This window comes from Petaurus breviceps, unplaced genomic scaffold, assembly GCF_028583685.1.
Source record: "Petaurus breviceps papuanus isolate PSGF00001 unplaced genomic scaffold, PetGlider_PUasm1.0 177, whole genome shotgun sequence".
In the NCBI taxonomy this organism is placed as follows: Eukaryota; Metazoa; Chordata; class Mammalia; order Diprotodontia; family Petauridae; genus Petaurus; species Petaurus breviceps.
In genome coordinates, this window is record NW_027185776.1 from 1,073,099 (window position 1) to 1,099,034 (window position 25,936).

The 25,936-nt window shown below is 38.4% G+C and overlaps 1 protein-coding gene across 6 annotated transcripts in view; it reads left to right on the plus strand.

The window, feature by feature from the left end:
* TDP1 (tyrosyl-DNA phosphodiesterase 1) overlaps positions 1 to 25,936 on the plus strand; it is a 160,912-nt gene that overhangs the window by 121,982 nt on the left and 12,994 nt on the right. For all 6 annotated transcript variants that reach the window (XM_069085970.1, XM_069085974.1, XM_069085969.1 and 3 more), the window contains exons 14-15: positions 2,473 to 2,575; positions 17,227 to 17,335. In XM_069085970.1, the coding sequence (XP_068942071.1) occupies positions 2,473 to 2,575; positions 17,227 to 17,335 (212 nt within the window). The remainder of the gene's footprint in view (positions 1 to 2,472; positions 2,576 to 17,226; positions 17,336 to 25,936) is intronic.

Sequence of the window (25,936 nt, forward strand, 5' to 3'; positions counted from 1 at the left end):
AAATTTGATTCAAAGTACAAAAGAATTGGATTCCCTGGAAAACATGATTAAAAAAAAATTCTATGGGGTGGCTAGGTGGCGCAGTGAATAGAGCATTGGCCCTGGAGTCAGGAGGACCTGAGTTCAAATCTAGCCTCAGACACTTAACACTTATTAGCCGTGTGACCTTGGGCAAGTTACTTAACCCCATTTGCCCTGCCTTCCTCCTCCAAAAAGCCAAAAAAGAGTTCTAGACACTATATTTCAAGAAATCATAATTGAAAACTGCCCATACCTATTAGAACTAAAGGGTAAATACAACATAAAAGCAATTTGTGGCCTGAAAGAACCTCTAAAAGGAAAAGGCCCCAAATCCTGAGCTTGCCATGTTAAAGAAAAAATACTGCAAACATACAGAAAGAAGCAATTCATGTACCAAACAACTATAGTCAACAAGCATCACATGAAGCCTAACAACTTTTATTAAAAACCAGAGGAGATCTCGAAATACAGTATTCTAAAAGGTAAAATAAAGGAGCTTAAAACCAAAAATAACTTACCCTGAAGAGAAGCTATGTATGATCCTGTTGGGGGGAAAATGGAACTTTAATGGAATAGAATATATAGGCCAGGATTTCTGATGAAAAGATCCGACCGGAGTAGGAATTCTGAAACAGATATCATTGTCTTAAAGAACCTAGAAAGGCTGAATTTATTTGGGCCATTGGAAGAAGCTGTGTAATGATGTAGTGTCAACATTATAAGGGGAGAAGAAATCTATCACCTCAGAACTTTAATGTCTTGAAAGGTGATGGAGGGAACTGAATTTATAACAACAACAAAATAGGAACTGAGAGTACACTGATTCTGTTCTGAGGGCTTGAAGAAAGGGAAGGGAAGGTAAAAGGAATAAAGTAATGTAGAAAGGAGAAAGAAATTAGTAAAATTTACTGACGCTCATAATTGGGATGCATAAAAAGAATGTAAAAACGTGGAGGAAGGGTTGGGGGAGGAGACATCAGATGAATCTCATTGTTATTTGAAATGGACCAAGAAGAGAGACAGAGACAGAAGCCCATACACAGTTTGGTGTAGAAATAAATCAATCTCAACAAGGAAGCAAACAAGGATGATGGCTGGGAGTGAGGAGGAGAGGATGAGTGAAAGAAAAGTTAATACTGGGAAGGGGGAAATCACAAGCAAAATAAATTTATGGATCCTAAAGAGATTGCTTGGGGGTGGGGAAGGAAAAGCAAAGAATTAGAATTCAAGGGGTCTCCTTAGATCTCTTAGAATTAAGAATGACTAAACAAATTGTGATCTATGACTATAATAGAATATTAATGCACATGAGAAATGAGAAAAGAGGCAATTTCAGAGAATCTTGCATGATAGATTTAAGTGAACAGAACCAGAAAAACAGTTTATGTAAGGATAATAACAAGCTATGAAAGACTTAAAAACTGTGATCTGGAAAGTGTCCAATCATGTCTCTGGATAATGTATAGACACAAAGTGCATTTTGGAGATGTTTGCTATGTGATTTAAGGATTTATTTTGCTTAACTGTGTTTGTTATAGGAGGTTGTTTTTTTCCTTTCTGTTTCTTGATTTTTTAAGGGGCCTGGGGTGGATTAGTAATATCAGTGCCCTTAGAAAAAACCATTGTAACATTTTTTGAAGCTCGGAGGAGAATAAAGGAAAGTTCAGAAGGAAACCTAAGCAGGACAGTTTTGAAAATAATGTGTAGATTTTATTATATACTTTTAAAATATGAACAGGTGTGAAAGTAGGATTCATAGTTTCATGTAGAATCCTTTTTTTGTGTGATCCGTATCTGCAAATTTTCTCTTTTGTTTAAATTCAGAATAAAAATTTTAAAAAGTGAAATAGCTAGCATTTATTTAACACTTTGTAGTTCACAGAAAGTTTTATGATCTTATTTGAGCCTCACAACAACCCATTCTATAGATGAGAAAACTGAAGGTGAGATTGGGTAAATGGCCTACTCACTATCACATAGCTGAATGTCTGAGGAAGGATTTGAACTTATATCTTCTTGACTCCAAGGCTAACAATCTGTCCGTTGTACCATCTAGCTGTCAAACCAAAGAATATATACTAGATATTCAAGGTTCAGGAGAAAAGTTTTGATGTAAAATAAATTTTCTTTGTCCTTTAATTACCATTAAGAAATTCAGCAATTTCTTATTTTAACTCAGATGACCTTCATAGTACTTTAAATTTTTTAATTAAAAAATTTTCTTAATAGTTGTTATTCAGAACGCTTCTAAGGAGCTGCAAAGTTACCCTAATTAGTGATTAAATATTCAGGCCTTGAGGATTATATAGTACAATAGGATTTTCATTTCTGTAGGAAAGCTAGTGCGTGGTTTTTTTGTTTTGATGTTATTTTCTTTTAGCTCTAAGAGTTGAACAGGCATGAAAACCTTGTTTTGCATAACCAGGCCCGTCTTTCTGTTTGTCTTTGCAGTGCAAACTTATCTAAGGCTGCTTGGGGAGCTTTGGAGAAAAATGGTACCCAGCTGATGATCCGATCTTATGAACTTGGAGTTCTTTTTCTCCCTTCAGCATATGTAAGTTCCATAGTACATGAATCAGAGATTGTTGATCAAGTGATCAGAGAAGTCAGAATTTTCACATCCTGTTTATTTAACAGTTACCTTCACCTTAAAATGCATATGGAAAAAAATTATTTTTAAGTTGTCTTAAGATGTTTCAATTTGACACTTTCATCAGTTCTCATCCATATGTTGTCTCTATTCCTTTGAAAAATGTTGTTGATATCTTTTCTTTTGCTATCGCCCACATTTCCCTCCATATCCATCCTAATTCTTCCCAGAAATTTCATCAAAACTGTCCAACACATTAGAAAAGCCTGATGATGTATGTAATGTGCCACAGTTGTGGACCCTTACCTCTGTAGAGGATTGAGAAGGGACTATCTTCTCATATCTTTTCTTTGGGCCTAAGTTTGGTTGTAGTGATTTAACATCTTTCAATTTTGATAGTTTTTTGGTTGTTCCTTTACGTCATTAGAGTCATTGCATATGTTATTTTGCTGGTTCTCCCCATTTCATTTTGTACCCATTCATACAGGTCTTTGCATGCTTCTCCATATTCATCAGTTCCTTATTAAGCACCCAGTGAGTTAGGGGCATATCTACCCTAAGCTCCTGAAGACTTCCCACATTCCCAGCAGAACGGGCAGATGAGAAGTTTATTCCAATGGTCATGAAGGCAGCTGGAACAATTTAGAGCTTGTTCAGACATTGAAGAGGCCTAGGTCATCCACTACATCCCAGACCATCTCCAGTTGTCCTGATTTTTGTCTTGCCACTGAGCTTCCATGACCGCTGCCTCACTGAAATCTAATTCACACACAAGCCAGGACATCACCCATGATGTCATTGGTCTTCTTTGAATACAAAGGGATGAACAACAATAATTAAACATACTAAGATTCCATTGTTTTCACACACCTCATTTTGTTTAGGCATTCTCCAGTCAATAGCTATTTAACTTTGTTTCCAATTCTTTGCTACCACAAAAGTGATACTCTAAAGATTTGTGTGTACATAGAACAGAATTTTTGTCAGTGACCTTGGATTGTATGCCTAAGCAATGGAATATAAGTATAAGTACACCTAGATCAAAATGTAAGTAAGTACATTTTAGTCATTTTCTTTATGTGATTCCAAATTGCTTTCCAGAAATGATACCAATTGACAACTCCACCAACAATGCCCTAATTTCTTCTTGGATTTTTTTCCCTTTCCATTTCTGACTGGGTTATAGGAAATCTGCTTTTTGCAGCTCTTTTCTATGGACCTCTCCATCCCCGCCTCTTTCTCTTCACATGAATGGACCAAATCAATATCTTTTGCAATAGGGTGAGGAACCTACAAGGGATATGATGACAGATTGATCTCTGGATGGATCCCAGGTACAAGCTGGTCGATCTATTTTTTCATCTATGGCTAGATTGTAGAGTTGGAGAGGATACCAAGTAACCTCATGGTATTCTCCAGCGTGAAGGCCTTTACCATGTTTAGATTCTTCGTTTTTTGGCCTGTGGATTCAGCAGTACCCTTTCTGTGCCTGATACAGAAATCATCTTTGTAGTTTTTGGTTTTTTTAAGAGTTAGTGTAGCAGTGGCCAGGTAGTACAGCGAGTAAGAACACCGGCCCCAGAGTCGAGATGACCTGGGATTGAATCTGGACTCAGACACTTAGCACCTGCCCAGAAACACCTGGCCATGTAACCTTGAGCAAGTTACTTAACCCCAATTGCTTAAAAAAAAAAGAGAGAGAGTGTAGATTGGGGGGAAAGTTTAATCTTCTACCCTTTTGGTCACTTGGAGGATAATGGTTTACATAAATGAGTACTATGGGAGCTTTGAAACTACTGAGCATTTTTACAAGTGTAGTCCTGCCCAAGATAGATACTGATATTAAGCCGGGAACGTGCCTTAAACTGTTACAGTTGGATGTCAGGGAGCCTCAAAATGGATAAATTTTAGTTTCGTAGTAATCTGCTTAAAAGCTTCGTTAAGTTATATCATCAATTGCTTTTGAGTGGTGTAGAGAGGTCATTTTTTGGGTCATCTTACATTTTAGTTAGCAAGTATAAACTCATGAAAATGCAAGATTTACATAATACTTTGGGATAACAGTAGAACTTTTTGGGGAAATCTCCAATTTCATTGAATTGCAGTAGGGACCTCCCAATAAGAAGCTTCTTGTCCCAACCGTTCTTCTTGGGACTCTTGCCTTGTACTAAGATCTTTCTAGTTCAGGCAGTTCTGGTGTGATGTAACATATACATTCCCCCAAAACCCCATTATGCAAAAATCATTCAATAAAACCCACTGATCTTATGACGAAAATGAAGTTAGGGGAACAACACTTAAAAACTTCAGTTTTTTCATTAGGTTCTTTCTCACATCAGTCTTGTGATCTTGGGTAAGATATTTTAATTTCACCCTCAGTTTTCTGATCTGTAAAATGGGAATGGTTTTTCTCTTCCTACCTTACAATACAGTGTTTTTGTATTGTGCATATATCTCATCTCTCTTAGTCTGTGTAGTCAAGAGTTTACTCTTTTATAAAGAATGGATTATATACAGAATGCATTGTTATTGCATAAGGCAAACTAAGGGCTATTATAAAATGTTTATTATTAAATATTCTCTCCATATGCTGAAGGACCAGTGTTGTCTTGAAATGTGAATGGACTTTTGATTTTGTGATTATATCTTTTGTGTTAGGATCAGGAATTTTTTTACATGTGATTTATGAACTTAAAAAAAAATATTCAGATAACTGCATTTCAGTAAAAATGGAATTCTAGTCCTGTGCATTTTATTTTATGCATTTAAAACAATTATTTTGAGTGTCTGTAGGCTTCATCAGACTGCCAAAGAGCTTTATAACACAAAAGGCCAAGGATCCTTTAGATTAAATAGTTGAAAGATAGTAATTTTCTTGAATTTTGATTCTTATTGAGTCTTTGATATGACAAAATCCTGATGATTTTGATTATTAGATAGGGAGAGAGATGGGGCAGCTAGGTGGCACAGTGGATAGAGTACCAGGCTTGGAATCAGGAAGAACTGAGTTCAAATCCAGCCTCAGACATTTACTAGCTGTGTGACCCTGGGCAAGTCACATAACTGTTAATTGTAAAGTCCCTGAGTTTCAGAGACTGTTGCTTTTGTATTGCAGACCCACCTCCTATCACATAGTTCTCTGTGTGTAATTGGAGCTTAATAAATGCTGGTTGACTCATTGATTGATGAGAACACCTGTAGGTAATTCCACTCTTGTTATTAATTAATAGAGAGTTAGAAGAGATCCTAGATAACATCTAACCCAAATCCTTCATGTTATAGATCAGGAAATCAAGGCCCAGATTGGTTAACTTATTGAAAGTCATATGGGTAATAAGTCATTGAGATATAACCTGCATCCAAGTCTTCTGATTCAAAATCCATATTCTTTTCCCTGTCTGATACTTTTTGCTGAGTAGTGATTAACTTGGAGGTTTTACGAGCATAAGATAACTGGTGATTTAAAACTAGTCTCTGTTGATGCAGTGGATGGAGCAGTGGATTGAGAATCAGGAAGAATCATTTTCTTCATGAGTTCAAATCCAGTTTCAGACACTAGCTGTGTGACCCTAGTCAAGTCACTTAGAAATATTGCCTTAGTTCCTCATCTGTAAAATGAGCCCGCGAAGGAAATGGCAAACCACTCCAGGATCTTTGCCAAGAAAAACCCAAATGGGGTCACGAAGAGTCAGACGTGACCGAAGAACAACAAAAAACACCTGTTAAGACAAAAGACAGAACAAATAAGTGTAGGTATCATCAGTCATTCAGTATACTTTTATTCATCACTTACTATGTGCCAAACATTGTGCTGAGTGCTAGGGATTCAGAAAAAGGTAAAAGATAGTCCCTGCTTTCAAGAGGCTCACAGTCTAATGGGATAGACAATAGGGAAACAACGTTACAAATAATATATCAAGATAAATTGTAAATAATCAACTGAGAGAAGGTATGAGGATTAAAAGGTTTGAGGGGAAACTTCCTGTAGGTGAGATTCTAGCTGAGACTTGAAGGAAGCCAACCTAGTCAGGAGGCAGAGATAAGGAAAGTATTCAGCTCTGTATCCTAATATGGCCTCTGTGCTATCAGGCTGTCAGGGTTTTGCTGAACTTCCTTAGATTCCTATGTGTGGTATCTCATTTCTTTATTCCATTGGGAGAGTGGGCTTTAGGAAATCCCCTAGATGCATCTGCTTAGACTGCTGGAGCAGTCGGAGTATTTAAGTCACTAAGAGAAAGGCCAGTGATAAAAAGGCAGGGATCGCAGGCCCAGCCCCATGCTCCATATCTTCTGTATTCTAAAGAAGTTTCCCTTCTTCCCTACGAGGTCTCCAGCAGCTGCTTGGGTATCCTGCAGTAGACCTACATACCTTTTCTGTAGGAAATGTTCTTTGGTGCAAATGGGTGAACATTCCAGGAATTTTGAAGTTAGTCCTCTTAAATGTGATGAAACAACTCCAAAAAGCCATCAGTGACTATCAGATTATATCTAAGTCAACTATATAGGAGGTAGGTCATTTATTACTATTAGAAGATAGTGGGGAATGGTGAAAAGGATCCTGTACTTGGCATGAAGTGACCTGATAACAAACACTGCCTCTGCCCCTAAATAGCTATATGATCTCAAAGAAGTCACTCACCAATATGAGGCAGCTAAGCAGTGTATAGAACACAGGACCTATAATTAGGAGGACGTGAATTCGATTCCGGCGTCAGACCTTTACTGGCTGTTTGAACTTGGGCAAATCTTATAACCTGTTTGCCTTCATTTCCTCATCTGTAAACTAGGGAGTCTCTCCCAGGTTTGTTATGAGGATAAAATGAGATAATATATGTAAAGCACTTTGCAAACCTTAAAACACTAGATTTTTTGGGTCACATGAACAATGAGTTAGTTGGTGGACTATTCTCTCATAACTTTGACTTCTCAAAACTTTTCAAAACAGAAATTATGTACCAAATATAAAGTAGCTTCAACTATTTCCATGACCTAGGACACCCAGAATTCAAAAGAAGGCTAAAAAAGGGAATCCCCCTAAACCCAGAACTGATACTCACCTTGAACTCACTCAGTGCAATTCATCTATTTCCCCTGTCACCTGTATCAGGGCTGCACCAGGAGACCCAAGGACACACCATAGGCTTGCATCAAATCCCACCACTGCACCTTGGTCCCAATCCCACTTTCTAGGGCCATGGAGATCCCAACTCCAGGCTGCTGAAGTTTGTTTGTGCCTTGACAGCCAGCATGGCCACAGCTCTTCAGAAGTAAAAGCATGATGGGAGCTACAACCCAAAATCACCAGCGCTGCAAAGCTCTGAACTGCCAATGCCAGACCAGAAAATTGAGGAGCAGAATAAATGTGGCAGATCACCAGGACAGGACACTGTGCATATGAGGAGCTATGCATCATTCCACCAAGCCTAAGGGAAAGAGCACAGCACTCAGGGACAGTTCTGACAAAAGTCAACTATTTCGGAGACCTAGGCTGGTGAACCAGTGCAGAAAAGGGCTGACATATCAGTAGTCAGAAAGTGAGTGATAAGGAAAATAAGGGGGAGAGAGGGGATGGACTGAAATTATGAAAGATATTGGGAAGAGACCTCAATAAATATATATAAAGGAAGGAAGGAAGAAAGGAAACAGAGAAAGAAAGCAACATGAAAAACTATAACAATAGAAAGAAACATGGTTTCCATATGTAATAAATGAGTTCAGACATCTATGAATGAATATTGCAGAACAAAGGAAAATGACCTGACTCTTGATGAAACAGTACCCTGTAGAGTTTGAGGAGAACTTGAGGACCACATCATGTTGATCCTGAGTGATTTAAAGGAGAAATGAAATCTATAAGAGCAGAATTTATGGCCTGCACAACAAAAATAATGAACAGAATAGAAAAACTTAAATCTTCAATGGTTCACCTCACCAAAGAAACAAATGAGAACAATAGATTGAGAATGCAAATACAAAAAAGTAAGAGAAAGAGAAGGCCCTAGAAGAAAAGAAAAAAAAATAACATTAAAAATATGCTTCCTTTGCAAGCAAAACATGCATTTCAAAGACAGGATGTGCAGAGACAATCTAAAGATTATAGGTCTCCCAGAAGAACACAACAGAACAAAAAAAAATCTTAACACCTTGATGAAGGAATTAATGGAAGAGTATTGCCCTAAATTCTGAACATAAAAAAACCTAAGTTCCCATGAAAAGAATTCACAGATCACCTGAAACAAAGCCAACTCTGCAAACTCCAAGACACGTAGTGGTTAAATTTGACAGTTCAATTCAGAAACACGTTCTGCAAGCAATCAAGAGAAAGACTTTCCAATACAAAGAAAAGACAAACAAAACAAGATCCTTCTGCACCCACTAGAAAACATAGGAGAGAAGAGAATAATGTGTTTTGAAGAGCAACAGAGCTCAGGATGCAACCCAGGGTGACCTACCTGCAAATCTGAGCTTAACCATACAGAAAAAAAGATGGACGTTTGAAAATATAAATAAGAGTTTAAAACATTTTTAGAAAGAAAACCAGAACTGAAGAGTGTATGTGCTTTGCAGACATATCAAACAACAGAAATGCAGGAGTGAATAAATGCAGCAGGCAAGGATAGCAACAGCAACAAAGTATCAATAGAAGGGCCAGTAAAGTAAAAAAAAACAAACAGTTGAAAGAAAAAAATCTGGTAGAGGGAACAGTTCAGAGGCAGAGGGGATGTTAGAGAGTAACCTGACAACACCCTTCCTACAGATGACTGCCTTTGTAGGACCACATGACAAGATAGAGAAGTACAGAAAGGGATGGAGAGGAGTAAGGGATGTGCCTGGGGTTCAGTCAAGGCTAGCAGTTGGGGGAAGGTGGTCTTAAGAAGGGCATGTGTGAGGAAGGAGGTCTTCTTGCTTTGAAGGTGAGAGGGGGTGATGTAGTCACTGATGACTACTCCTATGAGTGAAGAGAGATCTGTGGTGTAGCTGAGGACCTTCCATTGGATGAGACCTGGGTGGTGCTTGAAAGTCTACTTGTCCTTGAGGGTGGAGAGGAGGAGTTGGGGCCTCTGGGAAGCAACTGACACCTGGGGGAGTGGGAGAGCATGGACCCAGGGAAGTGATTTCCAAGCAAGTGTAGAAAAAAAGGTCAACAAGAGAGGCTGTAGAGCAGGAGTGGACTGCACTATGATGGACATGGTGGTGGCAACATCTTCTCTGACACCTATAGTAATTGGCATTGTTCTGGAAATGAGGCACAATGGAAAGGGGAGTCCATGGGGCAGGCCCTTAGATGGTGGTGGCAGATAGTGCCTAGAGGGGAGAGTCCAGAGTAGATGCCTTTGAAGCTTTGATAGCATTAAGAATACAGAGAAAAGACAGAGACCACATAATTATAGGTGTCATGAATTAGAAAGTAAACGTCCAGAGTAAAGAGAGGATGGCAGGATTATGAAGAGAGTAAGGGAAATCCTCTTCAGAATGGGGCACAAAAAAGGATATTTAAAAACTAAGGAACAAGACAAGCTGAAGGGAAAGAGAGAAAGGGGGAATATCAAATGGGAAGAGGGGATGAGTGGTGAGAAAAGAGCTAGTGACAACAGGGCTACCTTAAAAATTATTAAGGTATTTGAAAATATTAAAGCATTAAAAATATTTAAAATATTAAAGTAACTGAAGGATAATAATACTATGTTTAAAGCAAGAGGGAGCGAGTAAGAGCACTGGTTCCAGTGTCGGGATGACCTGGGGATCAAATCTGGGCTTAGATACTCAGCACCACACCCAGAAATAACTGGTTGTGTAACCTTGAGCAAGTTACTTAACCCCAATTGTTTAAAAAAAAAAAGCAGAGGGAAATCGAACCTGAAAAGCTTCTGCATTGATAACATCAATGTATCTAGGATAAGAAAGGAAGTGGTCAAATGGGGGAAAAAATATTTGTATCAGATTTCTCTGATAAGAGTTTGATATCCCTGTGGCAGCTAGGTGGTGCAGTGAATAGAGCACCGACTCTGGAATCAGGAGGACCTGAGTTCAAAAAACTTAACACAAAAACTAGCTGTGTGACCTTGGGCAAGTCACTTAACCCCAATTGCCCTTCAGAAAGCAAAAAAAAATTTTTTTTTGATATCCAAGATATATGGGCACAGTGGATATAGAGTATCAGACCTGGAAATGGGAAGACTCATCTCCCTGAGTTCAAATCCAGCCTTGGACACTTACCAGCTGTGTGACCAAAGCCAAGTCATTTAACCCTGTTTGCTTTAATGATCTGGAGAAGGAAATGGCAAACGATTCCAGTATCTGTCAAGAAAACCCCAAATGGGGTCAGGAAGAATTCAGTGTAACTAAACAACTGAACAAGACATTCAAGATTTATGTCTGTCTATCCATCCATCAATGTAAGTCATGTATATAGGTGACTAGTACCATCTCACAATAGATTAATGGTCAAAGGATATGAACAAACACTTCTCAAAAGCATTGTAAAGTATTCAAAACTATGTGGGGAAAAAATGCTCCAAATCACTAATAAGAGAAACGTAAATCAGCACAACCAGAGGTTTCATTTCATTCAACCTGAAAATTGGCAAAGATGGCAGAAAATAGCAAAAGTCAATATTGGAGGAATTATGAAAAGATAGGCACGCTAATACATTGTTGGTGGAACTTTGAAATTGTATAACAAAATTTTTTTTTTGGCTTTTTGGAGGTGGGGGGGCAGGGCAGCTGGAGCTAAGTGACTTGCCCAAGGTCACACGGCTAGTAAGTGTTACGTGTCTGAGGCCAGATTTTAACTCAGGTCCTCCTGACTCCAGGGCTAGTGTTCTGTTCACTGCACCACCTAGCCACCCCTTGTATATAACCATTTTGACAAGCAATTTGAAATTATGTAAAAGGTATAACATGGGAGCTAAGTAGTGCAGTGGATAGAGTAACCAACCTGGAGTCAAGAAGGCCTGAGTTCAAATCTGGCCTCAGACTGAGCAAGTCATTTAACCCTGGTTACTTCAGTTTCCTTATCCATAAAATGAGTTGGATAAGGAAAGGGCAGACCACTTGACTATTTTTTCCCAGAAAACCCCAAATGGTTTCACAGAAAGTCTGTGGAAAACAACTAAACAACAACATGGTGAGACCTACAATTCTTAGGAAGATCGTGTTGGCAGATGAGTGGGGGATGGACTTGAATGAGGGAAGTCTAGAGATAGAGAATGAACAGAAAGCTAGTGTGGCAGTAATCCACAAGTGCAATGACCAGGGCAGCGGTTGTGGCTGTGGCTGTGGCTGTAGAGAGAAGGGGGTATACGAGAAATGTTAGGAAGGCAGAAATGGTCAGACTCGGTAACAGCGTGGACATGTGGGGCGAGTGTGAGGGAGGAGCTGAAGATGATGCCTCAGTTTTTGGAGGTGAGTGACTAGGAAAACAATGGTACGACAGTAATTGAAAAGTTTGGAAGAAGGCAGGGTTGAGGTGAGGGGAGATAAATGGATGTGTAAATGTGTTTTAAAAACCATAATGCACCATATAACTGGAAACTCTTATTATATTGTTGTTATGCAAGCTGATGAGTACCATTGTCTTAATTCTTTGTCAGCTGCTGCATCTTTGAACAATGTGTTCTTGGAGGATTCAGTATGTTCTTTGAGCATTATTTCAAGGAGGAAAACCTTAACCTGTGTATAGATTTCTGTGTAGAGCATACTGCTTTAGTTTGCTTCTGATACAAACACCGACTTCCTCCTTCCATTCCCCTCCCCAGTAACCACAAAAAGTGGATGCAGTTTAAGATTCATGCTGTTCGCTTCATAAGATGTAACTTTGCTATGGAACTCAAATAGGTCCAGGGCTAATGAGCTCTTTCACTCTAAAAGCAATTAGAGGAAAAAGCTGGCAGTTTCTGAGCTATGAGATGTATCCTCCCTCTCACCTGGTATTTTATGCATTACATTGTCTTTTGTATCATAGAAGCATCCCCTTTGGTTTCGGAAATGCCCAGGAATACTGCAGATGATAAATAAAAAAGAAGAATTAGCTGAAGACCTGGAATTATTTTACAAACATATTGAAGGAGAAAGAAGCCCCTTTATGATGAACCCTAGAATTTGGGACAAAAATGGCACTCCATGGACAAAAATACTCATTAGTCCTTGCCAGAATTGGATGGAGCCAACCATCCTTTGAATAGAAAGCCAGATAGACACAACAAAGCAGAAACAAATGGTGAGATGTGTAGGAAGACAGATCTGACTGTCAGGTGAATCATAGTGAGCTTAGGAAGCTATGAGAATCTATCCATGGTGACTAAGGAAGGGGAAAAATGGCTTCTATCTGAATTCCCAAAAAATATTTAATAGTGACTGTGATGGCCATTATTCTGCAGTCTGTTTCTCTTCTCAAATGTTTCAAGTTTTAATGCATTGCACATTTTTCTCACATTGACGTGATTTTCCCATAACATATTTCAGATCCTTTGATGGGTTCTACCTTCTGTATAACTCACAAGGGATAGTATATCAAGGCTTTTCTCAGTCTTATTAATAGGATAAACACTAAATCAGGACACTTGAATTTGAATCCTGTCTCTGCTAACTTACCAGCTGGGACAAGTTGCTTGAGCTCTCTGGGGCCGCTAGATGGCATAGTGGATAGAGCATCAGGCCTGGATTAAGGAAGACCTGAGTTCAAATACAACCAGACACTTACTAGCTGTGCGATCCTGGGCAAGTCACTTAACCTCTAGTCTGCTTCAGTTTTTTCAACTGTGAAATGGCCATAATAATAGCAACTACCTCCTAGGGTTAAGAGTCAAATGAGATAATATTTGACAAGTATTTAGCACAGTGCCTGGCACACAGTAGGAGATGATGATGATGATGATGTTTGCTAACATTTATAGTGTTAAACACTTTACAGTAATTATCTTATTTGATCCTCGAAATAACCCTGGTAGGAAGGTGTTATTATTATCCCAATTTTACAGATGAGGAAATTAAGGCAGAAAGGGGATGAGGTTTGTTTGACATTTATTTAGTGCTTACTGTGTGCTGGGGCACTGTGCTAAGTACTGTATGATTATTATCTCATTTCATCCTCACAACAACCCTTGGAGTTAGGTTCAATTATTATCCTCATTTTGTGGATGAGGAGACTTAGGCAAACAAAGGGTAAATGACTTGCCCAGGGTAACATAGCTCTTAAGCAACTGAAGCCAAATTTGAACTTAGGTTTTGACTTCAGGCCAAGGGCTCTATCCATTTTAGCACCTAGCTGTCCCTAGTAGATGCATAATAAAGATTTATGTCCTTCCTTCCTCATTTTTAAAATAAGGGGGGTTAAATTAAATCATGTCTAATTTCAGCTCGATCAGGTTATTGGAATTCCTCCATAGTCTACTGTTATGATTTTGAACAAGTCATTTAACCATCCTGGGCCTCAGTTTCCTCTACTATAAAGTGAAGTTATTGCCTGAGGTGGTCACAAATGTCCTTTGTAGCTCCATGAGCCAGAATGTCTTACACTGAATGTGAGTAGGGCTTTAGGGAGAAGGAGAAGTACCAGGTAGACTTAAAGATACCACACTGATGTCAGGTTGTAAATGATTGTTGGAAACTTTATTTCCCTGATCACCTTCTTCTCAGTGCCACACAAAAATGCTCTGTGTAACAAAAAATATAGGAATCTCATTCATTGATTCACTCACTCCTTTAGCAACCATTTAAGGCCCTGCCTTTTGCCAGTCACTGTGCTGGGCAATTGGTTCAGAAAAGGTTTCATTGACTATCATTGTCCTCCTTGGATCATTAATTCCTTCATTATGTGAAGTGAGAATTAGCCCCAAATGTGAGCTCTACTTCCCCTTTAAACTCAGGCCAGATTCTCTGCTATGATCCCACTGCAGAAATCTCCAGTAGCGTTGCCTTTTTAGAGATTTTTATGGTACTTTCAGTAGGAGCATTTCATTTCAATAAAGTCATAATACTCTATACCTTTTGAACCAGTACTATCACTGCTAGGCCTGTACCCCAAAGAGAAACCAAGAAAAAGGAAAAAAGACCCATAAGTACAAAAATATTTATAGCAGGGTTTTTTTTTTTTGTGGTGGCAAAGAATTGGAAACTGAGGGGGTGCCATCCATTGGGGAATGGCTGAACAATTTAAGATATATAATTGTTCTGGAATACTAGTATGATGAAGGTGATGGTTTCAGAAAAACCTGGGAAGACTTAAATGAACTGGTGTAAAGTGAACTGAATAGAACCAGAAGAATCTTGTACACAATAACAGAAATATTGTAGTGATAATTAACTATGAAACACTTAGCTGCTCTGATCAATACAGACTAGAGAGGGAAGGAGAAAATTTGGAACTGAAAATTTTTTTTAAAAGAATGTTAAAGAATATTTTTTTAAAAAGTCACAGCCACAGGAACTCAAAGAACTTTTAAGTAGCTCTAGCCATAATAAGAGTTAAAAAATATTTCTACTAAGTGGAATACTTTGACGATGATCTTGTCACTCATTGTGTACCTCTGTTTGGATTCAAATCCATGGCAACAACATTAGATCATAAATTTAGGGCTAGATGCTATCTTTGAGGCCCTCAATTAATATTAATAGCTAACATATCACTTTGCATATCATCATCTCATTTGATCTTCCCAGCAGCCCTGCAAGGTTGGTACTGTTATTATCCCTCTTTTACATTGAAGAAACTGAGGCAGAGATTAAGTGGCTTACCCAGGGACACACAGCTCGTAAGTGTCAGAAGTGGGATTTGAATTCAGGTCTTTTTCCTGCACTCAATCTAATGTGCAACCTAGCTTTTCAATTTCTAATTTGATGCTACATAATGATTATGCTTTATCATCAAAGATAATTTCTCTTGGATAATAAGCAAATGCCTTAGCAAATTAAATTAGTATTCTTTTGGCCACCTATTTTCTAGCTTCAAGGTCTGGTCTAGTTTTGACCGTTCTTCTTGCTTCTCTTTGTACAATTCTAAGATAGTATCAGTTTTCCTTTTAAGACTGCCCTCTAGCACAGAATGAGTTGAATATGAAGGGATGATATCTAAAAAAATAAAATTAAGAGGTGAGAGAGGAATATTGGGAGAAGGAGAAATGCAGAGATAGATTAAGGTAAATTATCTCATATAAAAGAGGCAAGAGAAAGCTGTTACAATGGAGGGGAAGAGCAGGAAGGTGAAAGGGAATGAGTCTCATTGAATTTGGCTTAAGGAGGGAATAATATACACACTCAGTTGGGTATCTTAGCCTACAGGAAAACAGGGGGGAAAGGGATAAGGGGGGGATGACAGAAGGGAGGGTAGATTGCGGGAGAGGGTAGTTAGAAGTAAAAATTTTTGAAAAGGGACAGGGTCAAAGGAGAAAATAGAATAAGTGGGGGGCAGGATAGAATGGAGGAAATTATAGTTAGTCTTTCACAATATAACTGCTATGGAAATGTTTTACATAACTACACATGTACAACCTATATTGAATTGCTTGTCTTCCCAGAGAGGGTGGGAGGGAAGAAGGGAAGAAATCTGGAACTCAAAGCTTTGTTTTGTTTTGTTTTTTATTTTTGGAGGGGCAATTGAGGTTAAGTGACTTGCCCAAGTGACCCACATGGCTAGTTTTTGTGATAAGTGTCTGAGGCTGGATTTGAACTTCAGGGCCAGTGCTTTATTCACTGTGCCACCTAGCGGTCCCTAGGAGGAAAGTAAACTTTAAAAAAAAGGACTGCCCTCTAAAATAACAGTCAAGTGAGTGGTAAAAGCCTGGCATCATCTCTTCTGCGTTACTCCTCCTAACCATCCTGTCTCAAAACCTTAGCATTATCTTTAGCCTTCCCCTCATCCTCAGTGCCCCACTGAATTTAGTCAGAAGACCTGTACGGCCTTCTTACCTGTTTGGCCCTAGGCAGTTTCCATCCCCATTCAATTTCTGTTCCTCAGCCACAGAATGAGGATGTTCAGATACATTATAATTTGCAGTCTCTTCAAACTCAATCTTAACTCACATCACAGAGCTCGTCTGGTGAAGTGGGATGCTTTCTGGCCCCTTTCTTCATGTTATCTCTTGTTTCTGTTCTCTCCTCCCTGTTCCCTGCTGCCATCCACCAATCTCCCAGGCCCAGACTCTTGCTACTTTTGCTGGGACTTTTGCAGTCACATCCTCCACCTTATACTACTACAAGGAGCCTATTATTGTAACAGTGCTTATCTGGAAAATTGGTAATAATGTACTCAGAGGTATTTTTGCACAATGAGTTACATGAGCTCCCTACAAATTTTATGTGGGATTATGGTGAAAATGGGCTGTGATATCTAAAATTGGTCCCATTTTTTCTCTGTGAAATTTTTGCAGGCATTATCTGCTTTTAGCTTTTTTCTTGCTTGAAACTCTCTTCCTTTTAGGTAACATTTTAGATAAAAGAATAGAAAAAATTATCTGGGTGAGAATAGAGGGGAAAATATTTGGCTTCTCAGGGCTTTTTAACTTCCCTGAACCATTGGATTAGCTTGTAAATTTCTTAAAAGATAACATTTATTCCATAAAGCATCTCTTTCCTCAGAATTTTGGATGCCTTAGTAATATCACCCTGTATTTCTTCAGGGAGTGGATACCTTCAAAGTCAAGAGGAAAGTCTTTTCAGAAAACCGGGAGCCAACAACCTCTTTTCCTGTGCCCTATGATTTGCCTCCAGAAATTTACGACCATAAAGGTGAGACTTGGATTAGTAAAAAGTGTGCATGCATGTATGCCCCCAAACAAAAAAGCAAATTACATGTGGTGCCCCTAGAGAACAAATTTTTGTGGTTTCTCTGTAGTAAGAGAACACTAGACTTCACTTCAGGCCATTGGGTGTGGTAGAAACCAGAAGGGTGAGAAAGGCATAGAGGCCCTGGGTTTGAGTTCCAACTCTGTTACTTGCTAAATGTATGACTTTGGATGAGTCATTTAGGCTCTCTGGGCTTAGATTTTCCTCAGCTGTAAAATAAAAACATGGGACTAGGTGACTTCTGAGATTGATTGTATTTGTATAACTCTTACCCATTCAAGGTTTTCCTTTATGTTCCTTCTTAACCTTATATAAAAGTGTTGAGGGTGGAGGTTAGCAGGACCTCCAGTGTGACTTACTTTAGGTTCCACACCATCTAAACATGGCCCTTTTTCACCTGCCTGTATTATCCTGGGTCCCTTATTATCCTGATCACCTTCTGGTGGATCTTATCATCTAATCCCAGTCATAGAAAAAAGCCGGGAAAGTAGTAATGGAAGAAAGGTGTCCCAAAGGGTTTAATCTGTTCAGATTTTTTTTTAATTAATTTTTTCCCATTTGACTGAAATCTATTTTCTCTCCCTTCAACCTAACATCTCCCTATCATTGGAAAAGGAAAAAAAATCCCCAAAACCTCCTTGTAACCAGTATGGATAGATAGTCAGGTAAATTAAAAGGCTCTATATTGGCCATGTCCAAAAAATAGATGTCTCATTCTGTACCCTCAGTTCATCACTACTCTGTTAGATAGTAGGTAGCATGCTTTGTTACGCTTTTCCCTTGTTTCATGTAGTGTGTTTTGTACTGTTGTAAGGACCCGTGTTTTCTTCATTAAGGATCACATCATTTCCTTTGAAAAATCCTTTAAAGGTCTCACTGCAGAGAACAGAGCATCTTCCTCAAATATGTAGCTTTTTTTTGTACTGTTAATACCCAGTAACATACTGAAAATGCTAGTAATTGAAATATAACTTCATATTTCGCTTAATGGTATAGATGGACATTTAAACTATGGGGGAAGGCATTTTTTCCTATGTTTTGGGAAAGTGAGTGTCTAATAACATTTCAAAAGCATTTAATTTTTCACAGTGGTTTATAATCTACTCCCCTACCTATAAAGATCTTTCTGGCTATTTTCACATCAAAGGAGAATGGTTAAATAAAAAAGTGAAATGTGATTGGTCTTCAGTCATAGGCAAGACCCATTCTTTGCTCTCATGGGGAGAGGAGTAAGGAATACACATGACCATTGAGATGAGATATGCCTCTAGGGTGGAATGTGATGAGGCTTGACTTACAGACTCTTGTCTTTGATTTGAGACCCCATCTTCACTCGTGATTAGATGGGGATAAAATTGGAGGACTTAGGTCACTATGAAGAGAGATTCAAGGTATATAGGGTATGGTTAAAGAGACAACTGGAACTGGAAAAGTTTAAAAAAAACTTGATATTAACTGGGATGAATTGAAATTTAGGATAAATAAGATTTTTGTTATGTAACTCTTTTAGGTTCATTTTTCATGGTGAGTGTTGTCCTGTAAAGTCACATGTAAACTAAATTGTAATTTCCAGTACTTTAGGGCATCTGACAAGGTTGCCAAGGAAGGTGCAGAATATAGCACTGGGATATTTTCACAGTAAGTGGGCATGGCATGGATGATGAATCAGCAGGAGAGACAGAAGAAATGGTCAGGCAGGTAGGAGGAGAACCATCTGTGATCTCATCAATCTGGTTGCTCCTTCTAATTGAGGGTGCAAATTACAGCCCATCAGTTCTTGCCCATCTCTTACCATAAATACACGATGCCATCCCCTAAGTCTCAAGATTATGAGGGTGCAAATTCAGCACGTCCGTCTCTCCTGTTCTTGCCGTGTGTCTGGCTGCCCCTTGTATGCAGATCCTTATTGGTAATCGGCTTCAGCACACTTAAAGCTAGGGCAGGCCTTTTCCTTTGAGTGGTCTATAATTTCATGAGCCTTTCCTGCTTTGAGTGACCTATAATTTTGACTACTTAAAAGATTTTGGTATCTCAAAATTCATACCCATTTAGCATCTTCAAAAGAAATTACTAGATAAAGATAAGTTTTTACTATAGGGAGAAGCATGGGATGATTAAAAATACCGCATGATTTCTCAAATGCAATCTAACCCATTTTCTTCCTTCTATTTAGTTATGGACTTAGGGTCATTGTTGACCCTAAGTGTGAAATATTAATTAATTAATCAGCCCTATGAGCTTGAGCTTTCCATCTGACTTCATGTTAGCAACTGGATGGTAGGAAATAAGCATCCATTTGTTTTTTTTTTTTTCCTGTGAATTGTTAGGCACTTTTGAGTGATCATAAATCTAATTTAGGAGGCTCAACAGTGTTCCACAATTTGATGCAGTTAGCAACATGAAACTTGCAAATTGGAGTACCTAGGGGATTTCATCCTCTATTGGGAACCCTTCTTCATTTCGGACTCAGTATAAGATAACCTCCATGGCCAATGGAAAAAGTCTTTGGCAAGCATATGTGTATGCCTTACTCAAGGAAGCTAGGTGGACTTGGAGTCAGGAAGATCTGAGTTCAAATCCAGCCTCAGACACTTTCTAATTGTGTGACCAAGAGCAAGTCATTTAACTTCTCCTTGCCTCATTTTCCTCAGTTGTAAAATGGGGATAAGAGCACCTACCTCTCAGAATAGTTGTAAGAGTCAAATGAGATAATATTTGTCTAGTGCTTAACACAGTGCTTGGCATACAGGAGGCACTAATAAATGCTTGTTCTATTCCCCTTTAATATTAATAAAGTAATGATTAAACTAAGCAATAATTTAAAGTAAATAATAAAATTAATAATCAAATCTATTGCCTTTTCTTGGATTTTTCAAGGAATCTTATATAATCTTAGTATATGTATTGAGTAATCCTGTTGGAATCGATCCTTCAGAAGGTTGCATTTGTGCAATCAAGTCAAATTCTTTTGTTTTTAAATTTTTAATCAATAACAAACAATAAGCATAATGGGAACTTGTTTTTTGTGTACCACTCAGTCAGGTGTGGGACTCTCATGATATCTTCTGCTATAGAGTTTTGGTTTTGAAAATCTCATTGTTCCTTTCTCATATGTTCATCCAGGATCCCTTTAGTAAATGTGTAGATTAAGAAAATAAGTATGTGGGTCAGTAGTTAGTAGTGCCTTCTTGACCACTCTTTTTTTAGTTGTAATAATGTCTTTGAATCTCCATAATTATTTGATCTCTCCTTGTCTTCCATTTGTCATGAAAATTAATCCTTCAGAAGGTTGGAGACTAGTCACCTCCCATAGACTTTCCCTGTATCTGTTTGTTTTACTTTGGTTGATCTTTCCATCCGTGTATTCTCAGAATCATTTCTGCTTCCCCATGCAGAACTTTAATGTTTGAGTTCAAATGTACTAATGTACATTTGTACATTTGTAGTACTAATTTTATTTATTTATTTATTTATCATTAATTATTTATTTCTTTATGTTTATTATATTATATATTAATATTATATTAATTATAATATAATAATTAATATAAATATTATATATTTTATATATAATTATTTATTTATTATTGATTTATTAATTAATTTAATTTAATGTACTAAAAAGTACAATAGTAGTACTAATGTACTAATGTACATTTGAGTTCAAATGTACAAAGCTGTACTATAAGTGATGGAGAAAAGAATTTGCTGGACAGGTTTGTTCCCCCCACACACACTTTTTTATGTCACCTTATTTCCAGTTACACCCTTTATAGATAAATGGATGGATATAGATATCTTTTTGTTTTTACATTGCCTAGATTTTCCCCATTTCCCCCTCCTAGAGAGCTATATGACAAAGAATCTTAAAAAACAGAGGAAAAAAAATTGAACCAAACCAATCAACTCATTGGAAAAAAGCAATCATTTGTATGCATTTTCCACTCTCTTGCACTTACCCTTCCTTTCCCCATTCCCAGGTGAAAGAAGTAGGCAGTAAGTTTTCATCTCTCTTCTTTGGGAACAAGCTTGTTCTTTGTGATTTTCAGCATTCTTTTTAATTTGTTTTCTGATAGTTGTGGATCTTCCATTTACATTGTCGTAGTAATTATGTACATTGTTTTCTTGGCCCAGCTTAATTCACTTTGCATCAGTTCATGTAAGTTTTCCCATATTTCTCTATAATCATCACATTCATTGTTCTTATAGTTCAGTAACAGTCTGTGACATTCATGTACCACAACGGTATTGCTTAATGGTACTTTGGTTCATACTTGGCTACAATCCATTAAAACCATTCAGTCTTTCTTCACCTGAACTATTATTGAACCACTCCCTGGTTTGAATCAATGAAAAGTCTGTATCTTGCAATATATTTAGGGAGTGTCCAAAAAATGTTTTAATGCTTTGGAATTAATACTAACAAGATTCCAGGATGAAGTCAAAGCCATTGGACCTGCTTTAGTGAATAGATAAGTGAGGTTTATAATTAACATTATAGTCACATGTAAGTAGTACTTCTGACCTGCTTTGAAGTAATTTATTCTCTTAAATAATATTGCCAGTCTCCCTATAGTCTTATACTATTAATTTTACAAACTTTCTTTATTGATAATTCAGAAGTAATCTTCAACCTCGTCCTCTTTTGAATCATTAGAAATTCCTAACTACCAGAGTCCAAATTAATGTGGGAAGAATGAAACTGACAAATAAATTCCTTTTCTTATATGTATTTAAAAAAAAATAGGAATGTCCATACCTATGATTTCATCTGTGTAAAGAACTCCTTAACATGGAAATCCCCTCCATTGATAATCAATAGCAACTCATCTTTAACTTATATTCTTAGGATGTTGGCTGGGGCACTAAAAAGTTATTAAGAAAGTAGTCAGAGTTCACACAGCTAATATGTCAGAGGTTGGATTTGAACCCAAACTGCAGCATGATCTCTCTCTTCCCTGCCACAGTGCCTTTGTAAAATACAAAACACAATTTCAGTACAGAGCCAGCCCTGTGTAGTAAAAAGAATCTTGGAGTGGCCCTCAGGAACCTTGGGTTCACTTCTTATTTTTGCCATCAAGTAGCTTTGTGACTTTGAAGAAGTCATTTCTCTGGGCCTAATTGTTTTTCATCTCGTTATAGGAGTTATGATTTATAATATAAAATGAGGATAGGTTTCAAGATCACTTCTAGCAGTTTCCATCCAGCATTCAAACCAAGAACGTTTAAATGCCTGCCTTGTACAGAGTACTCATTGTACTAGGATTTCACATACTGTGTAAGAACTTTATTTTCCCCAAAAAAATTCTTTAGAATTGAGGAGTTTGTGGATTATTTGATACTTAGATGGATCTGTGATCATGGTGGGTTCTCCTTCCACCATAAGAATTACAGCCATTCCATGCTGTGGTGGGAGCACTAGTCTAAGTCTACCCTAAGAAGTCTACCCTAAGAAGAATAGGATAATTTTTCTTTAAAAGGTATTGCAGCTGTATTTGAGGCATAATTGTTTCAAAGGACCAAGATCTGGGCTGTTGATGTAGTTTCCTGGTGTCCTGTCTACCAAAAAGCCAGGACATGAGCAATTAACCTGCTTCAACCTCAGGCTTCTGACCAGAAGACCAACATAGAGAGCATAGAAGCCCCAAAACTACCCGCTATGGAATCGATAATCTACTCTCACTGAATATCTTTTCTCTGCTGCTGCCAAGTAAACGTTTCTTTGTTAACGGTGTTTCATTTGATTCAAACCTGAGCTACCAGAGTGGCCTGAGTTGATTTCACCTGGTCTACTCCACATGACATCTCATGCTGTATGATTTGTTCCCATGCCTTTCCATAAATATCTCTTTGGGCAATCCACTCTACATTTAGGGGCATATTTTTAGCAAACTAAATATCTGTGAATTCATCATGTATTTTATATGTAATTACTTAGGTGTTATTGAGTTGTTTCAGTCGTGTCTGACTTTCTATGATCCCATCTTGGCAAAGATACTGGACTGGTTTGCCATTTCCTTCTCCAGCTCATTTTACAGATAAAAAAACTGAGTCAGACAGGGTAAGATGGCTTGCCCAGGGTCACGGCAAGGAAGTATCTGAGGCCAGATTTAAACTCAGGAAGATGAGTCTCCCTGACTCCAGGGCCAGTGGTTTATCTTCTGCCTGCCCAGTTATCCAGGTATTCCCTTTTAGTTAACGATTTTACACAGGGCTACCAAAGTAATATTACTAAAGCACTCCCTGTGTGATATTTAAAGCCCTTTAACAATCCGCCTTCAGATGACTTTTCCGCTTACTCCTTTTGAATGAGCTCTGCTGTCTAGCCAATCTGATCTACATACTGCTTCTCACACATAACACAGTTATCTGCCATTTTTGTTCCTTTGCACAGACTTATTATCTCAAATCTCAGCTTAAGTGCCCAGCTTCACCTAGTCGAGGCATTCCCTGATCTTTACTCCTCCCCTCAACTTACTTTGTATTACCTTGTATTTATTTTGCTTTTATTTGGTAAGCTCACAGACTTTCATTTTTACCTTTGCATCCCTAGTACTAAGTGTCTGGCATAGAATAATCAATAAGTTTATATGATTGATGGCTCTTAATAATTCAACTCTAAAAGTCTTATCATTTAGGTTTGGTTTAATTATCCCGCCCCTTGCCCCTTTCACCAAATTGCCTTTAGTTTCACAACTTTTACAAGGACCTGAAATTAAACTGCCAACTGTGCTTTGGAAATTATTGTGATCCTGGAGTATAAGGGAATAGGGAGTTGTTAGAGAAACTACTATTATGTTTTTATTTTGATGATAAGTCAATAATAGTCATTATGGCTACTCTGTGCCAAACCTGGGTCAAATCAAGGGCTAGCAATGAAGGGAAGGTTACTTCTGTGGTCTCATAATCTAATAGCCTATAGGGGAGCAGGTGAGGAAGAAGGGCAAAGATTGAAAGGGGGAGGGGCAGCTGGGTGGCACAGCGAATAGGGCACCAGCCCTGGAGTCAGGAGGACCTGAGTTCAAATCCGGCCTCAGACACTTAACACTTACTAGTTGTGTGACCTTGTGCAAGTCACTTAACCCCAATTGCCCTGGCTCCCCCCCCCTCCAAAAAAGCAAAAAAAAAAAAAATTGAAAGGGGGAGGGAAAGAGGCCTGACTTGAGTGGTGGGAGGCTATTCTACTGATGAATGCTTTTGAAGGGAGCACCTGAAGGCTATAGAGGGAAGGAAATTGATGACTTTATACTGGATCAGGCCAGGGCGGGGTATGCCCTCCCAGGGATATCTTAGGGTTCATAGGCTAGATTTCTTTGTTAAGGACCATGCCTTAAACCCAAATCACTCTGGCCAACAGTAGGTACTAGCCCAAACCCCACTTGGTCATTGTTTGGGACCTGATGTCTCTGAGTGAATGTAAATAGCAACTGTTTCCATTTTGGTCAGAAACTGAGGGTCTTCCCTCCCAGATTGATTTTTTTTTAAAACTAGGTAAAAGAGGCCATTCTTTGCCTCATTTCTTACCTAGCCTTAATCACTGAATGGGCATTTCCTCAGTCAAACTGAGACCTGGGGAAGACCTTAGTTTAAAAAGACCAAGTTCTCCCGCTATGTCAAGGGCCATCTCCTGTCATCCTGATATAGATCTTTTGCTGCTGGACCCAAATGGTTCTGGAGGAGAAAATGACCAGGTGACCTTGGACAGTGTTCTCACACTTAAATCCAATCACTTGCAAATCATGGCATCACCTCCCTGATGTCATGGTCCTCAAGGACAAGCAGCGACAACAATTATGTGTATGACACTAGGGTATGAGCTAGAGATATAAAGAAGAACCTCCGAGAACTTCAGTCTTAGGGGAGGGGCAACAAGCAAATGCGCCATGGGCTTCCAATCTGAGTGCTATGTCTGATTACTTTCCAGTGTCAGTAATGGTCTGTGAACAGCTACCGGAGAAATGCAATCTCACAGAAAGTCAGGAACGCCTCAGAATAGATAATTCCAAGCTTTGTTTGGGGGCTGGGGGGGTTGGGGAGGGGGAGGCCTAGGGACTGAGGAGAGGGAAAGGGAAGCAATAGGACAGAAGCAGATTCCATTAAGTAGGCACTACTGGAATTAAATTCATTCCTTAGTTTTCATTAGCTACTTCTTTGTAAAGGAGGAGATGTTTGTGTGGGAAGGATAAAAATGAGGAGTGAGATGGAAGCAAGCAGACAATTAACAGCCAGAACCATCAACATAAATGGGGTGAACTCAACCATAAAAGAGAAGAGAATAGGGAAATAGGATAAAAAGCCAAAGCCAAAATCGTGTTATTTACAAGAAACTCCTTTGAAAGAGGAATATTCATATAGAGTTAAAGCAAGGGACAGGAGCAAATTCTTTTATGCTTCAGGTACTCATCGAAGCCAGGAAGTAACCTAGGCTATCTAGAGTGATATTAAGAAAATGCCCCACATTACCAGTAAGTAGAGAAATGCAAATGAAAGCTATTCTGAGATTCTGCTTTATACCCATTCGATTGATAGGGGGAGGGAGGAGGA